Source organism: Mastomys coucha, unplaced genomic scaffold (assembly GCF_008632895.1).
Source record: "Mastomys coucha isolate ucsf_1 unplaced genomic scaffold, UCSF_Mcou_1 pScaffold8, whole genome shotgun sequence".
In the NCBI taxonomy this organism is placed as follows: Eukaryota; Metazoa; Chordata; class Mammalia; order Rodentia; family Muridae; genus Mastomys; species Mastomys coucha.
In genome coordinates, this window is record NW_022196914.1 from 36,459,924 (window position 1) to 36,483,766 (window position 23,843).

Genomic DNA, 23,843 nt, shown 5'->3' on the forward strand with positions numbered 1-23,843 from the left:
GAAGAATGGAGATGTTTCTCATGGCTACAGTATTTATGAACAGACAGCAGAACTGACTGATCCTACCAGTTTCTTTTCCTTTTCTTAATCTTTCTGTGCCTATTTTAGTCGCTTCTCCACCCCGCCGGGAATACCATCCAGTTCTTAGTCCAGGTAGATCTGACGTCAAGAGATGGCTTTCGTCGATTTGACGTGTAAACACTCATTTCTATTCTGACTGGGAAGGCTGGGGCTCCACTCAGCCAGGAGACTGAAGCGCTTCAGTGAGCGCTCGCTCGCCGCCCAGCCTCTCCTAGTGAGCCCCCTAGCTCTAGTAGAGCAACCCAGAGCCAGGAGAGGTTCTGAGCTGCTGAAAAGGTCGAGTCTAGCTGTTGTGTCTCTTTTCTCCCAGCCCTTCCTACTAGTGTGAGAGCAAGAGCAAGGTTTTGAGCCATGAAGCAAAGAGGATGGACTCTGCAGTGTACTGCTTTCGCCTTCTTTTGCGTTTGGTGTGCACTAAACAGTGTAAAAGCAAAGAAGCAGTTTGTCAATGAATGGGCGGCGGAGATCCCCGGAGGGCCAGAAGCTGCCTCTGCCATCGCCAAAGAACTGGGCTATGACCTCTTGGGTCAGGTAAGAGTTTCCACTTTCGAGAAACTTTCTGGGGCTTGAGGACGCTGGTAAGGCTGAAGTGCAGTCTCTGGAGTGGGAGCCGCAGATTGCACTACCCGGCGCTCAGTGTCGCAAGCAGCTCGGAGAATCCTCCCCGCAACCCCCCCCGCCCCCCCCTGCGCGCGCGCTTTTAGAGGGGAAATGCTTGCATTATTTATTGTTTGGGCTGGGCGCCGCCAAACAAGCGGAAGCTGCCCCAGCTCAGCCGACCCTGTTCTCTCTGTTGTCGGCTTTAGATTTGAAATTCGCTTCCTCGAGGTTTGGAAAATAAGAAATAATAATAATAATAATAATAATAATAATAATAACAAAAACCTTCTACGTTTGTTCGGGGAACTTAAGGTGCACGTAGGCTTTCGTCTACCTTGGGAAAGGAAGTGCGCTCCGTCCCCTGGGACACAGGCGGCTTGCTTGCGTCCAGAGCTGGCGCTTTCCTTCTTTTCAATATGGCAGCACCAGCTCCCAGTTCTGAAAACAGGGGCCAGGCAGGCTTGAAGATGCCTGTGTGTAAGGGCGCGCCCAGCTGCTGGGACTAGTGACTCCCCAGTCAGGTGATAGTAGTGATAGTTTAGAGTCTGTAAGGGAAATTGGAAGGGGATTAGGTAAGGGAAAGAGTCCAAGCATCGCCAATGGGAGAGTTCAGGGTTTTCTCTGATAACTTGTTAAGTACGAGCTTCCTAACTTTGTATGGCCAGTGTCTTAGCATGGTCTGGTTGCAGAAATGATTGTAAGGAAAGGATCTCTTTCCATCTTGTTCCTTGGCCAAGTGCACAAACATTTCCTGGGGTTTTGGGTTATGAGATAAACTGATATTTGTCCAAGTGTATGCTGAATTAACAGACAGGTGGGGAGGGGCGCACAGAAACATTAAGTGGGAGCCTACTTGGCAGAGCAGTCCCAAAGGAGAATCACAGAAGGTGTGATTTCTAATCTGAGCATTTCTTTCCCTTGAAATGAAGTCAAACCCCTGACCATTGCCAGGGAAATTGTCCACAGTTAAAGGGGGGAGGAGGGAGTAAAGAGTTGTAAAACAGTTTGGCGCGTCTTCTATTCTGGAGGTGGTGACTGAGACTCTGAAGTCACAGATGAGTAATCGGCGTAGGCGGTGTCTATTCCATACATCAAATCCACTAGGAAATATGCCTTCTCTAGCTAGAGGTTTCATTCTCTAACTTCGTGAGCTAAATGGTCTTGAAAGGCCAAGCATGAAACTCAGTAAAATTCCCAGAGCCTTTCTGAATAGTTCCAGTCTGTGCCTTAGACACTGAAGAAGACAAAAGGAGGATAAGACATGCTAAGGACAATGGATTAGAAAATCATTGCACCTGAATGCAGTTTGTGTGAGAGATGTTGTAGTTGGTGGTTTAATTCAGCTTTTTTTTTTTTTTTTTTGATAGAAGGGGAAAAGGTAGAAGGGAATTTGGGAGGCATGAAAGAAAGCTACTGAAAAATATCTACTACACAGGTGTTGAGAAATGTCTGAGACTGCCAGAAGAACATGGTAGGATTGGAGAAGGCATTCCAGACATAGAAAGTAGTTTACAGGGGAAACAGACACAAAGCCGCTTCATATTGTTTGGTTATTGTGTGCAATTCTTGAACATTTGGGGACCAAAGAGAGAGAGTAGCTGATGGAATTTTCCAGGTGGGTTAATACAAGCACCATGAAAATTTGTATATCCTAGGTGGGAGATGTGATATTTAGTCAGCAGCTTGGTATTTGTGACTGGAAAAGAAAGAAAACGTTAGACTCTCCTCCCTCACATGTCACACATCAATGTCATACACACATCTACACCTAGACCACTATGTATAAAGATTATTTTTCAAAATAAACTAGCTTCCCCTAGTCATTTTTTGTTAAAATGTCATATTCAATAACAAAAGTTTCAAAAAAATAATTTGTAAAAGACTAATGGTGTTTTCCTGGCTCTGATTACTTCCCATTTTGTCCAGCATCTCTAAAGCCACACTAAGACAAGCATCCTAACATTACAGCCTCATGGCAAAGCTAGGAAGAGGATAGAGACAAAGACCAGAGCTAGCTGATGGTACAAACAGAGCTCTACACCTCTAACCTTGTCTCGTGGCTTTCAAAATGTCCTCCCAGTCCCATCTAAGGCTCTCAGGAGATTCTCTGCCCAAGAGTCCGTTTTGGAAACAAGCCTCAGAATTTCTACTGAAAATTATTTTCTCAGTGATGAGAACTAACAACTTAAAGAACATCCATTTTTTTAAAACAATACAATCATTTATCTTTTAATTTTTAAAAAAGGCATTAAATGATTTAGTCAATTCACATTTTGTACTGTTTTATGTAAAAAAACAATTTTAAACAATAGTTCTAAATGAGCCAGAGGGTCCTGTTAACCACCAAAGAAGTACACATATCCAAAGGTGAGGCCCCTGTCTTAAAGACAGTACACCTCCCAAAAGCATTGAACATATAAACAACAGAATCACCAATAATGGCTGATAACATTTATCACAATTGAGTCAAACAGTTTATACCTACAATATCTTATTTTAACTAAGTGTTAAATTTATTTAGCTAATAAACCTGAAGGGATTTTCATGTATTCCACAAATAATTGTTTCCTGGCTGGGTATGTTTGTTTAAATAGACATTGAGAAATATTTTTTTCATGCAAAAAATGCAAGGTACTTCCTCTGATTAAATTATGAATCAGAAGCATCACTCTTCTCAAGTATGAAGCCAAAGTGAGATATAGACCAAGGGTCATCTTAAATCTTCTGTGCCTTCTCATAAGGAAAAAGTTAATTTCAGTGGATTTAATGGAAGAGACTTTTATTAATAAAGGACAACTAGCTGTGTTAGTTGATTTTTTAAAATAGTCTATATACACATTCTGAAGAAAGTGGTTTGCTATTTTGATTTTTTTAATAGATTGGATCACTTGAAAATCACTATTTATTCAAACACAAAACTCATCCTCGAAGGTCCCGAAGAAGTGCTCTTCATATCACTAAGAGGTTATCTGATGATGATCGTGTAAGTGCATTTCTTCTCAAATTCTCAGCCTAACCAACTGTTTTTTTATAGGGCTCCCCACAGAAGCATTCGATCCTTTTGTATTGTGACCATGATTACTGATCTATAATTGCTTATTATTTCTTTCTATGGAATAGTGCTCATAATATGTTTGGATTGAATTAAGCTAACAAATGCTAACTTTATAAGTATGCTTAGTTATGTGTGGTATATATTTACATCCCTAAAGTTGACTTTTGAGTCCAGGAAATCAGAGTCACTGATGAAATAATTGACTATAGTCAGTCAACAGCTTTTTGTATGTTATGTGACAGATATGAAATGTTCCTTCTTGAAATCCTTGAACTCAGACTATGTAAAGATCATTTTAATATTTATTCAATGATGCTTAAGAAATGTGTAGCCCTGATTTTTAAAACACTTGCATGTAATTGAAAAGCTTTTTTACTATTTGCACTAATAAAAATATTAATGTTTATAGGAAAGCTTCTATTCTAGCTTTATGAGGTAAGTGTTTCAAAACATGGTATGTTGTGTCAGTATCAGCTCTTTCTCATCCTGGTTTGTATACCAAGTCATACTTATTTGGCAACAGCAAAAGATGTCTAGGGTAAATATAGATAAATAGGGTAAAGAAAATTTGAATACATATTTAATATGTGATTAATATATTGATTTAGGGGTTTAATTTTGAGGTAAGCAGCTATGCTAATAGGAAAGAATGAATACATTAGGAGTATTGGAATACTGTATGACAATGCTGCCTTTTTATTTTTAACTGTGGCATTTCTGGAGAAATGCACGCTGGTTGGATGAATGTCTATGTACAAGACTAATGTCTATGTACAGAACTAATGTTGCTTAGGACACCTAGAGAACAGTGAGAAATACAAAGTATAGTCTCAACTTTGGGAGGGAGGAGAAGATACAGAAAGGAGATAGTGTCTTAATAGTGGAAAGTACATGGAATATAGGAAGCCTATGAACTACTTTGTGGTTTGGCTTGTTTCTTGATTTTTTTTAATAACAAAACAAATTATGAGAAGATTGTTAAGACTTGGGCTGCAGCATTCAAAAGTAGTAGAACCTACCACATTGATGTTACTTTATCAGGACCAAGGGCCACAATCCTACAGCTCCTGGTGGCCCATTGCTAGCTCTTTGTGTCAAACTATGGCTAGATGTAGCAGACCAAACTGGAAGCCAACAACCTTAATAGAAAAGTTCTTTTGTCTAATGAGATCTTCTCTTATGCCCCCCACCAAAGTAGATGGCTTCTTGTATGTGGCCTCTAAAAAGCAGGCCAGCTTCCAGTACTCTAACTAGGCTTAATCCTTGGACAAGGCAGAAAGAATTTCTTCTCTGCCTAAATAGATGCCCAACACTAATGTATGAGGAATTCAAACTGAAATCCCTTCTCATTTTTCATGGAAGAATCTGCACAGAGTGGAGTGTTCCAGCTATTTTTATTCAACATGTCTCATGCAAATGAACAGATGGTTTAATTCTCCCCTTCAGTTATTTCAGTAAATTTTGGGGAAATCCCAAGATACAACAAAAGGATAATTATTACTCATCAATAAAAGTTTATTACAAGTAGGTTATATAATCTTATGAAAATTTTACCTTAGGATAATTTTACTATAGGAGATACATTGGAATCCTAGAAGCCTGCATTGGACAAGATGGCATTTAGTACTTTTTGCAGATCCAAAGCATTATTTACAATGAAACACATGATACTCATTATGCACATAGTCAGAAGGCACTGACAATTTTCTCCATTCCATTTACTCTGCTCGTCTAGAGACTAATATGCAATTCTGACTAATGACATTAATCACAGCATGGTTTGCTACAATTGGATGTTTATCTGATCAAATGGCAGTGCCACCTTTTTATGCCATTTTAAAAACCTGCTATTGATATTCACTTTGCTGCACATTTATAATGGAAGAAAATAATCCTCTAAATATACTCCATGAAATGCACCCAAAACTCCACCTTTACAGGCTGATGAAATTCCCAACTTTAAGTGGTCCCCTCCCACAAAGATTTATATGTGCCTCCTAGCAGCCAGCTTCCAAAGACCAAGCTAGACAACAGAAAATATATTTCAAGTAGTGTGGTATTATAAACCAAAACGATTGAGGTTGAAAATACAGGCACTTTAAAATAAATTATAGTGACTAATTGCTGGCAATCCAGTCCCTCCTTGTATTTATAATTAGCTTCCAATATACTTTCTAGTTGAAAATTCAAGACATTCCTAGTGGATATCTCTAGCCTTCAGCTGAAAATTGTTCTTCAATTTTTATTTTTGGATTTGACGCATGGAAATTCTCATGTTAAACATATCCTAGCTCACAGTGGACTCTCACCACATGCATAACAGAAAAACTATGTTTGAAGCAGGAAAGACTCATGTTTCCCAGCAAACTAAGAATATAGTATTATCTCATAATGATAATAACTACAATATAGTCCTGTATTCTCTCCAGGCCTCTAATATAATAAAATTATGCCAGAGATGTGGACCAGGTAATTTTTGTATTGTCAGATATGCATGTATAATGTATGAGGCTGAATTAATGGCAGGTGTGACTAGTCAGTAATGCTCATTTATCACCTCAGGTCTTCAATCTGTTTCTCATATTAAATACTCTTAGGCAGGAGGTATAAAACAAAGGGGAGCCAAAGTTTCAAATTTGCACACACAGCATCATTCTTGTATAACAATTGAATTTTTTACCTTTGAGTGTGGAGAGAGAAATGAAGCAGCAATAGTGCTGTAACAACAGTTTTGAGGCCCCCCCGGGCTTGTTGACTTGTTGACTCATCTATAGAAATGGACAAATTTGCATTGTGGCCTGTTTTCTGATGGCAGCAGTCTGCAGGTCTACTCCTATTGTAAGCACAGTGGAAATAATCTGAAGGTCTCACTGCTTCATTTACTGCTTCTCCTCCTGCTAAGAGTACACTTTTACTATAATGGAGGAGACACTTGTCTCCTCAGTGGGCAATCTTCTCCCTGGGCTGGGAGTTTGAGCTATGGTCAGGCAAAAACATCACTATGATACATGAGTTTTGGGGAGGAGGGTCTTGGAGATAGTGGGGAGATAATTATATCCAGGTAGAAGCATGATTTTAATTTTCTTATTATAAAAATATTTATAGGTGATATGGGCTGAACAGCAGTATGAAAAAGAGAGAAGTAAACGGTCAGTTCAAAAAGACTTGGCATTGGATCTCTTCAATGATCCAATGTGGAATCAGCAGTGGTACTTGGTAAGTACTGAAAGGACCAATTAGTATCTAGGCTCTTTATACTGTTACATCATCTTCATGGTGGAGCTGTCTGTCTATCTGTATATCTGTATTAGAGTTTCTAGAGAACAGAATTTACATAAAAATCTATTTATCATCTACATCTCTATTTATCATATATAGAAGGGATTTATTATAATGGCTTATGAGCTGTGTTCCAGCTATTCAATCTACCAATGAAAGTTCCAAGAACCCAATAGTTGTTCAATCTGTGAGTCTGGAAGTTTCAGCTGGTCTTCTGTGTATACTGATATCATTAATGCCAGGCAAGGAATAGACTTGCTAATGAAAGCAAGAAGGCAAAGAAAGAGCTAGCTTCTTTCTTCCATGTCCTTCATATAGGGTAGCTGTCTAAGGTATGACCCAGATTAAAGATGTATCTTCCTATCTCAAAAGATCTTGATTAGAAATAGATCTTCTCACTTCAAATTATTTAATTAAGAAGAAAATCTGTCACAGGTGTGCCAAACCATTTGACTTTTAATTACTTTCAAATGTAGTTTACTGGACAACCAAGAATAGTCATCACAATGTCTAATATAGAATTTGCAGAAGGCTGAACTACCTAAAAAGCAGTGCTGATGGAAGTTTCTTGATGAAAATCTTTTTTTTTTTCTGAGTGGGTGTCTAAAATAAATCCACCTGTTAGTGCTCCTTGTGTGTGTGTCTTCTTAAGTGAACCTGGTATAAGTGCAAAGGAATCGTGTCCTAGCCAGAAAGAATTTTCAGACACATCACTCAGATTAAGACCACTATGGTGGTGGAATTTACTCTAGAGAATTTTCTAGATCACTCGTAGACAATAGTGAAAACAATATGCAGTCCAAATCAACAGTCCTTGGACATAATTCAAACAAGAATCTTTAAATGAGGCAAAAGGAAGAAATGCTAGGAAACTTTATTTACAAATACTTAGCCTTGCAAATCATTGTTCCTTTAAGGTATTACGACACCTTGGCTGATGTATGAACTTCAACGTGTTCTCTGATGTCATAATGTCAAGCCTCCGTAGTAGGGGCATAGGCTACCATTAGAAGGATTTATTGCTGGGAATAGAGTAAAAGATAATTTTCATAGACACAAACTAAGGTTTTTGTTTCTATATTAGATATGGAAGGCCATGAGTTCCTTGTGCCATTCTTCTAAATTAAACAATACTTGCTGATCCCAGGAGAAGATGTATTTTGTATATTAACTAAAAAATAATCTAAGTTGCATTCTAAGTGCTTGATATCATTAACTCACTTTCTATTACAACTATCTTATATTACTAAAATAGATAGAACTACTAATTTTTATCATATCAGTGGTGAAGAAACAGAGACATTGCTAAGTTGAATAACTTGTTTAAATCTCATGGCCAGTGCTAGTAGGGCCATAATTCATGGTTTCAGAGGCCATATTCTTAACAACTATACATTATAATTACTCTTGCAACTTACATGGGAGCCTTCTTTTCTACCATTTGCCCATCAAAATGTTATGTATTTCCAACTCTTTTGATGCAGCATCGCAATCGCCTAATGAAACTTCCTCACTATTACATTTGTATGCAAAACTTTGACAAGGTGACAGCCCACCTATGGGTTTTATATTATGGTTATATAAATACTGCTTGCTGACCCAGTCACCACAGAACTGGTACTCATTCACTACTTGTCTCACATGCTTAAGAATGTGTTCATATCTGTGTTATCCTGTTGCCCAGCTCTTCTGTATAATACCACACACTTTACCAGGAAAATTACCTGAAAAGGAAAAAAAAATTACTTAAAGTGCATACATGTAGAAAAAGACTATTAAATTTCAATTTCTAGTAAGACTACGGTCTTCTAGCCATTCTAAATGCTTATTTCTCTCTTAGGAAAATATTTCTTCAAGAAACTCAAATGGCGAGTCCTCAGTGTGGCAATGAAGACTTAGAACTTCAGGGAGAAGAAAACATATAGCATCAAATAAAGCTTTAGTACAAGGGAAGCCTGAGCTTGTTAATATAAGTAGAAAAAAAGAATACATGTAGTTAAGATACAAGAATAATTCATGTATCGTGATTTTTCCATGGACAACAAGAAGACTCGCATAAAATGGGTTATTTGGTTTGTACCCTCAACTTTGTGCTTTCACTTTACCCAATTCCCTTCTTCTTGTTACCCAAGGCAAAAGGAAAAAAATGGCCTTTTCATGACTAAGCAAGAAAGATCGTAATTTTTCCCAATGTCTTGTTTGTCTTCACTAGCAAGATACCAGAATGACTGCAGCTCTGCCCAAGCTGGACCTTCATGTAATTCCTGTTTGGCAAAAGGGTATTACTGGCAAAGGAGTTGTTATTACTGTATTGGACGATGGCTTGGAGTGGAATCACACAGATATTTATGCCAATTATGTGAGTCTGAACTGTCCTATTTCTGTCACTTAGGGAGTCATCTCTACAGACATGCAGGACTTTTCTTTCCTTGAAGAGAGATGGGGTGTCCTAGAGTCAGTCTCTGGGCCTGCTATCAGTCTATCTAAACTTGTTTTGTATTAGTAGGCATAAAAAGAGTAAGCAAACTCAAATATTACACATGACAATGTGTGTTAGAAAGTAGAATGAGGGGTCTTTACACCAGTGAAACTGCTAAAAATTCTTCAGACCAGGAGCCACATGGTATTTAGAACTGAAATCAGTCAGACCATCTTAATTCTTGAAACCATTTTATTGGTTACTTTCTCAAATTCTTTATGGCTCAGTATCTCTTCATCATAAAGCTACATAAATGTAATTTCCACTATGCAAAATCAAGATGAGCAGCACAGCAAAAATGCCAAGCCAAGAATGGAAGGGATGATGTGGGAAGTGGGAAGATGAATAATTGTCAATGTAGTTCCTAATAGAACAAGGATTCCATAATAGATCTTTTGCCTTTATAGCAGGATGTTGAATGTTCCACCTATCCTATTATCCTTTCTCTTTCTCTTGTTTTTATCACCCACCCAAAGTTCCAAAGCTATAATTCAAAGCTATACAGCAAAGGAAAGGGGACAGTATGGAAGAGATTTTAAAAAATAACTCAGAATAGAAAGGAAGGATTATTAAAATATTGGGGAATAGAAGCAGTGGTGTCAGAGTATTTATGTCAGAGATGCTTAAATGCAGCAGTAAGATTGAAAAAGAAGATGGGCAAGAAGAGGTTTCTTGAATTTCAAGTAAGTTTTCAGTAATTAAATTTCATGGCTTCTTACTGTGCCTAAGAAGTCTAAAGAAGAGCATTGCAGAAGTTAACCCACCCACAGCCACCTCTGCATCTTTGTTATGAAGGGATGTATGTCACACATGAATAATTAACCCTGTGGCCTTAAAAGTCATTATTGTTTCTGAGCCTATTTGTTTCTGAAAAATGAGAGAGTTGAACCTATGGAATGCAGACATTTTCAGCTTTATGAGCATCTATGAAATATAAGTCTGATACAGTCATTAAATGTTGTGTGCCTTGCTCATTATTGCTGCTGGCTTGTGGATATAATCACTGCTCAGTCAGGCTAGAAGCTCTAAAATCCACTCTTTGGAGCTGTCTTTCAGGAAGGGCCAGGCTCTAAAAGTGCTGCCTTTTATGACACTATGCTGTTATTTTTGTTGTTTCTTTAGGATCCAGAGGCTAGCTATGATTTTAACGATAATGATCATGATCCATTTCCCCGATATGATCCCACAAATGAAAACAAGTGAGTAAACATGCATTCTGGAGGAATAAAGTTATGTATAATGCTTTCATCTTGTTTTGGAGACTTTTGCTATAAATTTGGTCCAATTTCAAGTCTTGGTAAATGTAAACCACCCTCCATGCCATATTTCATTGCTTTTAAAACAGGAACAAAAACCTGTTTTCACATTCCTTTTGATTTATAAAAACATATTTAAAACATACTTACTTAAATTTCTGATTTTATAAGGTTGTCCTTCTTATATTATAGGCTCAGCCCCTTAAGAGTAACTGAGTATTTGTAGCTTTAGGGAAAATATTAGAATGTAATAGATATAAATTGTATGCCTCTCTTTCCCCTTTTTCGTGAAAAAGGAACAAAAAGTAATATCCATTACTCAATCTAACACCCAACAAATCTCCACTGTGGTAGCAAATGTGCTTTGTAATCTGGTTCCACCAGAAGGTCATGGCCAGGCAGCAGACAAGAAGATGCAGCAGAGGATTGCTCTTTGCATCCATCTCAGTCTCTCAGGTGATGAGGTTGTCAAGAACCTTCAGTGGGAGAAAAAGGGGAGAACTCTTGACTCTTAAGCTAACAGCTTCCACCTTAGAGTCTCATAGTATAAAGGAAGATAAGAACTAGCCAGTCCTTCCAAAACTAGAGTCCAAAGAATGCCAGAAACCATAGACTTTCAATCTCCTCTCTTAACCCTAAAGAATCTTTACTCTAGAAATTTAGTCTCAAAGTGGCCATGCCCATTTGAGCACTGCCTTTTATCTCAGACTGATATTTCTTACAAGCTTAAAGGAGACAGTCACACATTTTTTCCACACAGAAGAGACTTTCATTAAAGGAAATGAAATTGGAGTCATAATTGGGGCTTATTGCTGTGAGGATAGGAACAATCTTGAAAGATCTGATATGTGAAGCAGTCCACATGGAACATAAAGTGGTTCTCTTTCCACTAAGACCCATATGTCTCTGGTAGTAAGGTTAATTTAAAGTTACTTTTCTTTGACCTGCCCAAGGAACACATACCTTGTCTGCCTTCTTGTGACATCTCTGGCACACTTCTTTCATGTAAAGGAGCCCCAACTCTCATGTTATCCCTCTCTACCACAACCTTACTTCCAATGAGAACTCTTGCTTGCCCCATCCTTCTCTGAGAAACCTAGACTTTCTGCCCACCTCCACTCTACTCATTCCAACTAGCTCTACCCATTCTAATTAATTGTATTTGGGTACCCGGTCCCTTCTCCAGGCAGACATCAGATCCAGGTAGCAAACTGCAAACAAAGACCACCTCTCAGGAGCATTTGTCTCAGACTAGCAGTTGCTCTTACCTTTGATGTGAGTACAATCCACATGTCTTCTTCTCCAACACCTCCTCTTCATGTAAAGATTCCAGATACGTAGTGCCTACGTCAGCACCTACTACCTGAGGGTAGGGCCTAAAACGTTGTTCAGCTCCCTGAAGGTTGACTGTGAAGATCCTGAAAATCTACAAAAGGCCTTTTTCTGGCCTGCTGATCCATAAATACCCCTGACACCCTACCTCTAGATGGCCATCACAAAGCACAAAGAGAAACTGGGCCATATAGACTTGGCTTCCACTTTCAGGTATCTATTTCTTCCTTGAAGAAAAAGGAAGGCAGTGTAAGATTTATATATGATTCTTTAGTGCTATTTACCTGGCTTTGAGTAATGGAGCTAACCACAAATACACTTTGGAAACATAGCATTTAAGTAACAATAAAGTGGAAATGGTACTGGTGCCTCCTTGGGAGAAGCACAGACATCTTGGAAATGATAACAGGGCTCATGGACAAGCTTTTAGATATATTTCTCAGTCAAGATAGGTAGAAACAAGAGAAATACCAGTTCTTTTGGAAGACTACCATATGGGGTGACCCAGCTGGCAGCTGTAGCTTTGCCAATTACTGGTACGGAGTGAGAGTAACCTTAGGAAAACCACCCTCTTCTCAATGCCTCTCCTTTGTTTCTACTTATCACCTAAAACTGGCAATAAACTACCTGCTGTATATATTTCTGAAAGTTCCTGAAAAAGTGAGTAGGCATTACTTTATTAAAATGGTAGAAAACAACATTCATTACACCCCTCATTAAGACTAAGAGCAATTGGCCTGAAAACAAATGTGGATCTGGGGAGACAGTGAAAGCAGGCAGTGCACATCCATCTTATGTAGATCTGAGGGTCTGGCTTTAGGATAACTATAGATATCCTGAGTGATAACTTGTATAATGATATTTTGCCATTTCTCTTGTCATGAGGACTCAGACCTTATATGAACCACATTTGCATTACTGTAGCAAATAAAATTAACTCAACTTAGAAAGAGAAAACATTTCCCTTAGGTCCCAGTCTCAGATGATCAATTCCACTGTCGGTTGTCTTTGCTGCTCTTTGGATTCGTGGTGGATGGCGGCTCCATTGTGGTGGACGAATTGCTCATCTCACAGCAGCAGGAAGCAACCAGAGAGGAAAAGACCAATATAACACAATCAGCTTTTTAGGGTATATCCCTAGTTACAGAAAACCGACCTTTTAAATGTCCAATCTCTTCCAATAGGGCCAAGGTAGGGACCTTTGGGAAACATTGCATATCCAAAATGGTTTTCTTTCTTGTTCTAAGAGGAAGCTATGTTACCCTCATAATGAGTTCTGAAGACCCATATAATAGTGTTGTTTATGATCACCTTGAAAACCCTGGTTTTCCAGCGCCTTGGCCATCATGTGTGTTCCATGTGGTGTTGAGTTAATATGCCATCAATTTAGCAGTAAAAAAAACAGGCTTAGAGAAAGGTTTAGATTAAACCTATATATAGTGTGTGTATGTCTGTGTGTATTTATGTGTGTGTATGTGTGTTTAGATTTCAACATGTTTTGAAAAGAAATATTTTATATACCTGTATTATTATAGAGATATGGTGATTACACAAATATGCATATATTTGTGGACATTAATACAAAAACATGTAAATAAGTGTTTACTGAAATGATTTTTATGATAAGGTCAATGGTAGTGGTGTTGACAATTGATGGCTGTCTAGGTTTCTCACTTAGCAAATGAGATAGGTTGCATTTCATTAAAAAATCAGCATGACAAGCATGTTATCATTTAATAAGAGCAAAAGGAGAAACACATTTTGATTTTTTTAGCCAATTCAGAATCTGTATTTGAAAATGAAACAATGAAAATATTTCTTAGAACACTTGACTATCAGCCAGAAAGATAGTATCACAATTGTTTATTAGAAGCTACAATAAAAAGAAATACCTTCTAGCACATTGCCAGACATAACACCCTTTAAGTTTAGAAAACGAATGACCCCATTCTGTTAGCCTGTTCAACAATTGGAGACTTATTAATTCCCAATTTTATCAGCATTGTCTTTCTAAATTATTCCTATCACTGCTGTTCATCATCACTACATTAGGAACCATATCAAAAGAAGAATCACCAAATAATAAATCTTAAAATTGCAGCAACACTTACTATTAAGATAGCATGAATCTGTATTAAGTATTTCAACAACAATTACAGATTATTTTTCTAGTCAAATAATTAGTGTGACAAGAATGTCTTAAGCAAAATAATACTCGTTACCTTTTGAATTTTTAAATCAATTTTTAAAATGCCAGTTACTACCACTATTCTAAGTTAGTAGAAGTTGTTTGTTTGCTTGAGTAACCAACCACATTTTGATTACATTTAAGGCCAGTTCAATGAGATAGAACCCATACCTGACACTGCTAAAGTGACCATGAGCCCAAAACTAAATAGATTATGAACCTACGAGAAAATCCCATACTGTTGTTCTGCTAAAGAAGTGTATCAATAAAATTATTCCTAATGACATATTGCTGTACCCACAATACATTACTCAGCCCTCGTCAGAAAAGCTTCTTGCAATACATGGGTGCCAATACTGATCTAGTATATGTTGTAGGCAGATTGCTATTGTGGGCCACAGGATTTGGAGATCAATGATATTGACAATTACTTTTCTTCTCTGGTAATGTGCAGAGTACCTAACAGCACCACGAATACTAATCAGTAGATGGGTGAATTTTCTAGTTGAGCGCCAGCTTGATTCTATGTTTGATGACATAAGTAATAGGTGTCTTCAGCAATTATAGGGCCTTGCCATCATGCTGTGGTATGGAACCAACACAAATGACTGAGAAACACTCAGAAAATGTTCAATATCCTTAGTTACCAAGAAAATGGCAGTTAAAAGTACTTTGAGATTTTCTCTTACCCCAGTCAGAATGGCCTAAGATAAACTAAGAAAATGACAACACATGTTGATGTGAATATAGGGAATAAGGAGAACTTAACCATTGCTGATGAGGGAGCAAACTGGTACAGCCACTATGGAAATTAGTGTGGGAGTTTCTCCAAAAGTTGAAAATAGATCTATCTCAAGAGCAACCTGTACCACTCTTAGACATATACCCAAAATCTCTACATCTTCCTCTTACAGCAACAGAGTTGTCTGTCCATGTTTATTGCTGCTTCATTCATAATAGCCAGAAATTAGAAACAGCCTAGGTATTCATCAACTAGTGAATGGATAATGACAATGTAGCACATTTACACAATGGAATATCATTCAGCTATTAAGAAAAATAAAAATTTGAAAATTTTAGGTAAATGGATGGAGCTAGAAACAATCATCTTGAGATAATCTAGACCCATAGAGAAAAATACTGCATGTTTTCTGTTATCAGTGGATGCTAGCCTTTAAGTTTTCAATATATGTACTTCAATCAAAATAACCACAGAAGTTAGGGACCTAATTAGAGACCAGCAGGGAAGGGTAGATATTCCAGGGAAGGGGAAGTAAAGTATCATGCTATAAAAAGATAAAGGAGAAACTAGGAAAGGATTAAATAAAAAGAGGTTAGGGGAGATGAGTAAAGTATATGTGGAGGGACATTAAACACTAAAGTCCCTGTGAAAAACCATATGGAAATCTGTTACTTTAGGAGCTTCCTTAAGTGTATATATATATATATATATATATATATATATATATATATATATATATATATTCTATGAAAGAAATTTAAATGGAGTTACCATATAATAAGGGAGAGAATACCTCAACTAGACATGTATGATACCTCCAAGTAAAACCTCCAATGACAAGCATAGGTTGAATCTTGTTGAGTTTGAACTGACATTATTGAACTGACATAATAATATAAGTTCTGAGTTTGACCCTTGGCTAAAGGGGATCAACATAGGCTATTATGAGGTATCTTTTAAATGTTATGATTAGCACACATTCTCTAGAACATTTCAGGACACTTCACTTACATTTGAGATAATCCTGACTCAAAGGATTATTTAAAAATCACCAGCAGATGTTATGAGACCTTGGAAGTCATCTAATGTGCTCTCCCAACATCATCCACTGTTAGTGCTGCTGGCCCACTTAACTTCATTCTCCATGGGGTCTTGAGTGGCAGCAAGATGCTCCTGACTTACCTGCTCCCTCCTGTTCAAAGTTTACAAAGAAGGGCAGTATTTCTTCCCCCCAAATAAGCATCAGTGCTTGAAAGCTGACTGAGGAGAGGTATGGTACTTCAGAGAAAAGTGTTAGCAGAGCTGTCTTTGTTGGCTCAGTAACTTCAGGAATTCTATATTCTGCACTGGGAAGAATTACTCTATAGCCAGTGCAGTACTTTCTAGAGGTAGCTGACTAGTGTTGCTACTAAAAGTAACCCTTCTTTTTTTTTTCTTCACTTTAGCATATCTGTCAGTGGCTCCTGTAAGTCACTAGCAGCTTTTTTACTATAGCCAGGTGTTTCTGCAATGAATTCACCTCAATATTATCATCAGTTGTAAGCCTTCCTGAGTCAGGCTAGCTGAAAATAAAGATAATTGTTTCCTCCAGAATTTTAGAATTGGTCCTTCAGTGGTAGAAATTAGTGTGATAAAGGATGGATAAATCCCACCAAATACTCTGAAAGCAATTCCTTTCTTTGGCTAATTGGAAAGCAGTCTTGTTCAGGCCTCAACCAGCTTATGAGAATGTCTGATTTCTCAGTTAGTCAGTCAGTCAGTCGTGTCCCCAGAAAATCACATGCTCTTCTTAGTAACAGGAAGTCGTTGACTATCATCGTGTGAGAGATAGTAAGAAGAACAGAGAAGAGCTAACAAGGGAACCCTAGTCTACTCTACTTAGTAGGGCTGATTGGGGACCACTTAATCCAAGGCCATTCTGAGAACAGAAAGTAAGGAACAATCTCATGGCCAGTATGAAAGGCTTAGGAGACATATTAGAGACACTGTCCTTAGGCGTTGATATATTCCCAATAGTGTAAGAAGCTACATTGGCTCAGAGACCATAAGCATGTGGGCTCTTAATATATGTTCTAAGATCTCTGCACAAACAACTCACATGATCCTCACAACAGTCCTTTGAGGATAAGTTACTGATCCAAGACCACACCATCAGTTACTGGCAGAAGCCAGAATTTGAACTCATGTGTTTTGACTCTGCTGTCTATAGCCTTCATCTCTACATATTTCATTTAACTGCAATAGGAAGAACACACAGAAGAAAGCTGATAAAGAGGTAATACTATGACTTTATGTGAAAACACAAATCTTTATTTCTGTCTTATAAGTTTTACTCTTTTAATCTTTAGACATGGAACAAGATGCGCAGGAGAAATTGCCATGCAAGCAAATAATCACAAGTGTGGGGTTGGAGTTGCATATAATTCCAAAGTTGGAGGTAAGGCAGTCTTTTCCTGTATTTTGACACTTTAATTGGAGGTTTGTGCTCCCTGCTATAAAATAGTGGGAGGGGAATCAACCATTTTCTTCAACCAATGAAAAACTGAGTTTCTTACAAAATTTGCTGCAGAATTTGACTGTGACTTCCAGGTAAATCAGTGGGCCTGGATTCCTTGTAGATGGATAGCTGAATATAGCTTAGACATCCCTGCAGGAAGAATAATGGAATGGTGAATGGCACTTGAATGAAATCTAATATTCTCTGTGCTCTGCTTTAAAAGAGATACCTATTAAGCTCTTGCTCAAAAAGAATAGATTTCTCCTGTTCATTCTATAGATATTCTTTGCTTATAAGCAAAGAATAGTTTTTTAAAATGATTTTTAAAAAATATATTCTTGTTATATGAAGTAGGCAATACTACCTTAAGTGCCAAAAATGGAGAGTCATTAGCTGCTTTGTTTAGTACAGCATTTTTATTAAAAAAAGCCATTTATGTAAAATTAGAAGTGAAAAAGAGGGAACTAATTAGAATAAGCATAGGTTACCCACTCAGCTCAAAGTAGCAAAGGGAAAGGGAGGTCAGTAGAAAGTAGAGAGGAATCCATAACCATAGAGAATTCCTGGGCAGGAGCTCTGGCTTCATATGTGTAAAAGGAGCTGCTTCCAAACAGGATTGAGGCAAATGGGGATGGGAGGATGAACAGCACTTTACTCAGCTTCCATGACCACCCTCCTACAGGGCTGCATTTAAAAGAAGCCACAGGGAAGGCAAGAGAGTCCTCTGGCAGAATTCATGTTCCAATGAAGACCTGTAGAGAGCAGACATGTTAGAATATAGAAAGAAAACAAAAAACTGCCCCCTTCATTACACTCCCTACCTTGAATTTTCACAGATATGTAATAAATGTTGAATTTACTTTGGTTTTAAAACAAAGAGAACATTTGTATAGCGTGTCATTACAATAAAATTACATTAAACTCTACATGGTTGCAGTTTAAATTAAGCTACGGATTTCTTTTTAGAAACCAAATAAATATACATTGTGACATGGATATATGTGCATTTTTCACCAATGGAGGACATTCATATTTTTAAGCATCATTCCTAATTTTTTTCTTTGTTTGATATTATCATCTTCAAAATGCTGTCCTAATTTAATGAAATGAATGCAGGTTTGGGTGTAATCAACTCAAAAATTTTTCATTTTTTAAATATCTGTAAACCAAAGAGCTATAGATTGTGAAGAAATGATCTAATCTTCATGTTTTGGAGAAGAATTGAAATCAGGTTCTTAAGGTAACCAATAACAGGCAGTGGCAATATCAAACTAAAATATAAAACTTCTGATCCTAAAACTATTGTGCTTTTTCATCACTCCAGCCTTTGGTGGTCCAGTCCTCATTTGACAAACAATTTAATGTATTAGGTATCCACTGTATGCCAATAAAATATAATACAGTACATTATAGAATATGTCCCTGCACTGAGCAGGGTAGATTTGGGTGCCATGTTTGTTGAATTCGAATCCTGGCTTCCTGCTTTCAAGCTGTGTGGTCTTAAGCTACTGTATCTCTCAGGCATCAGTCTGTCCACCTATACAATATAAGAATTACAGCACCCATCTGAAATAGTAGTTATGAAGAAATGAGTTTACATGAATGTGCAATATGTATGGCAAGTGTGCTGTTATCATCACCTCCATTTTATAGTTGATGAAAATGAGGCTTGGAGGAGTGAAATAGTTTCTTCAGTGTCAATACAGTTATAAAAATTGAGAGCTGAAATGCTTTTCTTCCAAACACACTTCAAAGGATTTCGTTATTGTTGTTTTTGCTGTTTTCAAACAGGGTCTGTAGTCCAGGATGTCCTTGGACTCACTGTGTAGCCAACAATGATCTTGGATTCTGGATCCCCCCGTTTGCCTCATCACCCAGCTGCTGGGATTGTAGATACTACCTCTTTTAGCAAAACAATTCTCAAAAAACTGCAAGACTTGATTTGATCATGTAAATTATGTATTCATCCCCCTCTGTTTCCTAGTAAATAATAGTGTAGATTATGTATTCATCCACCTCTGTTTCCTAGTAAATAATAGTATAAAACCATAAGGCTGCATAGTCCACTGAATTATTAACCCAAATCCAGGAATAACCAGGTATCTGTCTGTCTTGTTCAAATTGGTTTTTCCTTCTTGGCTCTTAGATTCATGAGTCTGGTGATGGTTGACAGGGTGTTGAAAGGTACAGAGAGCTCTCTCCTGATGAAAAACACTCTCCTTTGGCAGGGAAATCTGTCACAATGATTTCATCCTTGAGAGTATTTAGAAGAAAAGAAAGCATGTTCCTTGAAAATATTTCTCAGCAAGCATATAAAAGAATAGCCTCTGGACTATGTTTAATCCAAGCTTAGAAACAACAGTTCCTTCTCTTTGTTGGTTTCCTATTGTAGATAGATCTTTCCTGATCAGAGATACAGTTTCTGATCAGGGTTCTTCTATGACAGGTTGGGCCACAGTCATCATGGCACAGTCAGGAGCAGGTGTGCTTACAGGGGGACTTATTGGTTTTATTTTTCCTTCTAAAAGCTATCTTTCATCTCTCACTTTGTTAGGATGCTAGAGGAAAAGGAAACACTTATAATGTTACAGAACATTACAATGTTACAGTATTACAGAATTTCTGGCATTTCCTCTGGTAGTATGATGCCACTTACTTTGGATCTCAATATTACTGGCAACAGCTTTTAAACATCAACAACAGCAACAAATCACAGCTGCTTTATAGTACATAATATTAGCTCTAAAGTTAGGGCAAGAAAATTCACAGAGACAGGATTTTGTCCCTTGGGTGCTATTAGGAACCACCTCACAACAAGTGTTGAACATCCAGTGACTACTTTGGGTATTTTTGTTGTGGTAGTGGTTTTGTTTTCTTTTGCTGTTTCAGAAAGTCCCTTAAGACTGTGATTGCTAAGAGTGTTTTTTTTTTGTTGTTTTGTTTTGTTTTTTAGTAGATATTTTCTTTATTTACATTTCAAATGTTCTCCCCTTTCCTGATTTCCCCTCTGGGGGGAAAAACCCTATTCCCTCCTTCTTCCCCCTGCTTACCAACCCACCCTCTCCTACTTCTTGGCCCTGGCATTCCCCTACACTGGAGCACAGAGCCTTCATAGGACCAAGGGCCTCTCCTCCTATTGATGACCGACTAGGCCATCCTCTGCTACATATGCAGGTGGAGCCATGAGTATCACCATCAGTACTCTTTGGTTGGTGGTTTACTCTCTGGGAGCTCTGGGGGGTACTGCTTAGTTCATATTGTTGTTCCTCCTATGGAGTTTCAAACTCATTCAGCTCCTTGGGTCCTTTATCTAACTTCTTCATTGGATACCCTGTGCTCAGTCCAATGGATGGCTGTATTAGTCGGGCACTGGCAGAGCCTCTCAGGTGACAGCTATATCAGGCTTCTGTCATCCAGCACTTGCTGGCATCCACAATAGTGTCGGGGTGTGGTGATTGTATATGGGATGGACCCCCAGGTGGAGCATTCTCTGGATTGTCCATTCTTCACACTCTGATCAACACTTTGTCGCTGTAACTTATTCCATGGGTATTTTGTTCTCCCTTCTAAGAAGGATCAAAGTATCCATGCTTTGGTCTCCCTTCTTCTACAAAAGCCTGTACTCTACAAAACTGGAAAACCTTGATGAAATGGACAATTTTCTAGACAGATACCAAGTACCAAAGTTAAATCAAGATCATCTAAATGATCTAAACAGTCCCATATCCCCTAACGAAATAGAAAAAGTCATTAATAGTCTCCCAACCAAAAGAAAGCCCAGGACCAGATGGGTTTAGTGCAGAGTTTTATCAGACCTTCAAAGAAGATCTAATACTAATACTCCTCAAGCTATTCCACAAAATAGAAACTGAATGTAGCCAATTCATTCTACGAAGCCACAATTAATCTTATACTTAAACCACACAAAGACCCAACAAAGAAAGAGAACTTCAGACCAATTTCCCTTATAAATATTGATGCAAAAATACTCCATAAAATTCTCGCAAACCGAATCCAAGAACACATCAAAATGATCATCCATCATGATCAAGTAGACTTCATCCCAGGGATGCAGGGATGGTTCAATATACAGAAATCCATCAAAGTAATCCACCATGTAAACAAACTCAAAGAAAAAAAATATGATCATCTCATTAGATGCTGAGAAAGCATTTGACAAAATCCAACACCCCTTCATGATAAAAGTCTTAGAAAGAACAGGAATTTAAGGCCCATACCTAAACATAGTAAAAGCAATATACAGAAACCAGTAGCCAACATCAAACTAAATGGAGAGAAACTTGAAGCAATCCCACTAAAATCAGAGACTAGACAAGGCTGTCCACTCTCTACCTATCTATTCAATATTGTACTTGAAGTCCTAGCCAGAGCAATTAGACAACAAAGGGAGATAAAAGTGTTTTATTGTTCTCTGTGGACACACTGACATTCCTGTTATATATTATTGTTGTGTTGCTTCTTTGTTTTCCTTAGGCATAAGAATGCTGGATGGCATTGTAACTGATGCTATTGAGGCTAGTTCAATTGGATTCAACCCTGGCCATGTGGATATTTACAGTGCAAGCTGGGGCCCTAATGATGATGGAAAAACTGTGGAGGGGCCTGGCAGACTAGCCCAGAAGGCATTTGAATATGGTGTCAAGCAGGTAAGATGCTAACACAGACTCATGAAACAGTGAGGAGGGGAGAACATAGGGAAAAGCTTTTGACAACTTTAAATGCACTTAAACAGCTAAATCATTCTTCAGAGAGCTGTTCAAAGTTAAGAAAATTTCCATATGTGAGTCCAACATGGTGCAAAGATTCATTACTTTTAGAATATTTATATTTAATATATTTCTTAAGGCATGGGAGTTGAAATGTCTTGGTTGCTTATCATGAAAATTTGAGTTTGAGCCTCAGCATATTAGTATAAAACCAGGAATGTTAGTGCTTACATTCCCAGAGCTGAGGCAGTGGAAACAGGCAAAGACCCCTGATGTTCTCTGGTTAACCAGGCTTTGATAAGAGACTTTGTCTCAAATAAACAAACAAACAAAAACCTAAGTGGGTAGTGCCTCAGGAATGACAGTTAACGCTAACCTCAAGACTCCACACATATACATATACACCACCCCACATACACATGTATCTGAACATTTGTATACACACATGTACACACACACATGAACACATGCAAATATGCAGATGCACCTGCACACACATACTCTCTGTCTCTCTCTCTGTCTCTCTCTCTCTGTCTCTCTCTCTCACACACACACACACACACATACTGCTGCTTTTGGACATATTTCTCATTTTTCTTCAGAACTTTTTACTAGGTAATCTACCACCTAGCCTTCTTCCAATTGCTGTAAGAGTTCATTCTTGAATGCAGCAACACCCTGCCCTCTACATTACATGAGTACCTGGAATCCTTTCACCCCTCAAATGCTGCTCTTTCACTTGAGCTAACTACATTGTTGGACAGATTCTAAGACCTTGAACTATGCAGGATGAGACAAAAGTAGAAGCTTTGGAGAGCACCAATTGAAGTATCACAGAAAGAGTGGCCTTGACGAGTTCTATTCAAACCAAGAGGCTTTTTTTAATGCAGCTGCAAAGCAGATCTGAATAATGCTTGATTTTGTCATTCTATCAGTCAGCCAGACGATTCAGGCAGAAACAGAGGAAGTTCAAAGATTCAAGTCTAGTGACATAATGAAGAGAAGAGTAATAAAAATTATAATTCATGTGTTAAAGGCTGGATTATGAATCTAGAAATAAGGAAGAAAGGAAAAAGCCTAGATCAACCCCACTGCAGAGAAGACCCTGAAAACAGGATGCAGGCAGGGATACTCTGCTTCTATTCTGAGGTATACAATCTGACAACCCTTGAAACCTTGAAATTAAAGACAGATTCCAAAGGATTGTCTCTCAGAATACTGTGCAAATATTTTCTGACAGTTTTAGAAGGCTTGCCTAGTAACCACAATTGATGATAATAGATTGTTATATTCTCTCTTTTCTTTCAGGGGAGACAAGGGAAAGGCTCCATCTTTGTGTGGGCTTCAGGGAATGGGGGTCGTCAAGGAGATAATTGTGACTGTGATGGCTACACAGACAGCATTTACACCATTTCTATCAGCAGTGCCTCCCAGCAAGGCCTGTCACCCTGGTATGCAGAGAAGTGTTCTTCCACATTGGCTACCTCCTACAGCAGTGGTGATTTCAAAGACCAGCGAATCGTAGGTTGCTTTGTTTCTATGTCTCTTTTGAGGTAGAGAAGAGCAAGGCATACTTTCAGAATATCCTCTTCCCTGACCTTTGCAGG

At 38.1% G+C, this 23,843-nt stretch overlaps 1 protein-coding gene across 1 annotated transcript in view; it reads left to right on the top strand.

Moving 5' to 3' along the window:
- The first annotated feature begins 236 nt into the window (after positions 1 to 236).
- The window catches only part of Pcsk1 (proprotein convertase subtilisin/kexin type 1), a 49,443-nt gene continuing 25,836 nt past the window's right edge, over positions 237 to 23,843 (top strand). The window contains exons 1-8 of the mRNA XM_031360306.1: positions 237 to 612; positions 3,560 to 3,664; positions 6,842 to 6,952; positions 9,228 to 9,374; positions 10,617 to 10,693; positions 17,361 to 17,449; positions 22,004 to 22,176; positions 23,545 to 23,757. Of these exons, the coding sequence (XP_031216166.1) occupies positions 433 to 612; positions 3,560 to 3,664; positions 6,842 to 6,952; positions 9,228 to 9,374; positions 10,617 to 10,693; positions 17,361 to 17,449; positions 22,004 to 22,176; positions 23,545 to 23,757 (1,095 nt within the window). The 5' untranslated portion in view covers positions 237 to 432. The remainder of the gene's footprint in view (positions 613 to 3,559; positions 3,665 to 6,841; positions 6,953 to 9,227; positions 9,375 to 10,616; positions 10,694 to 17,360; positions 17,450 to 22,003; positions 22,177 to 23,544; positions 23,758 to 23,843) is intronic.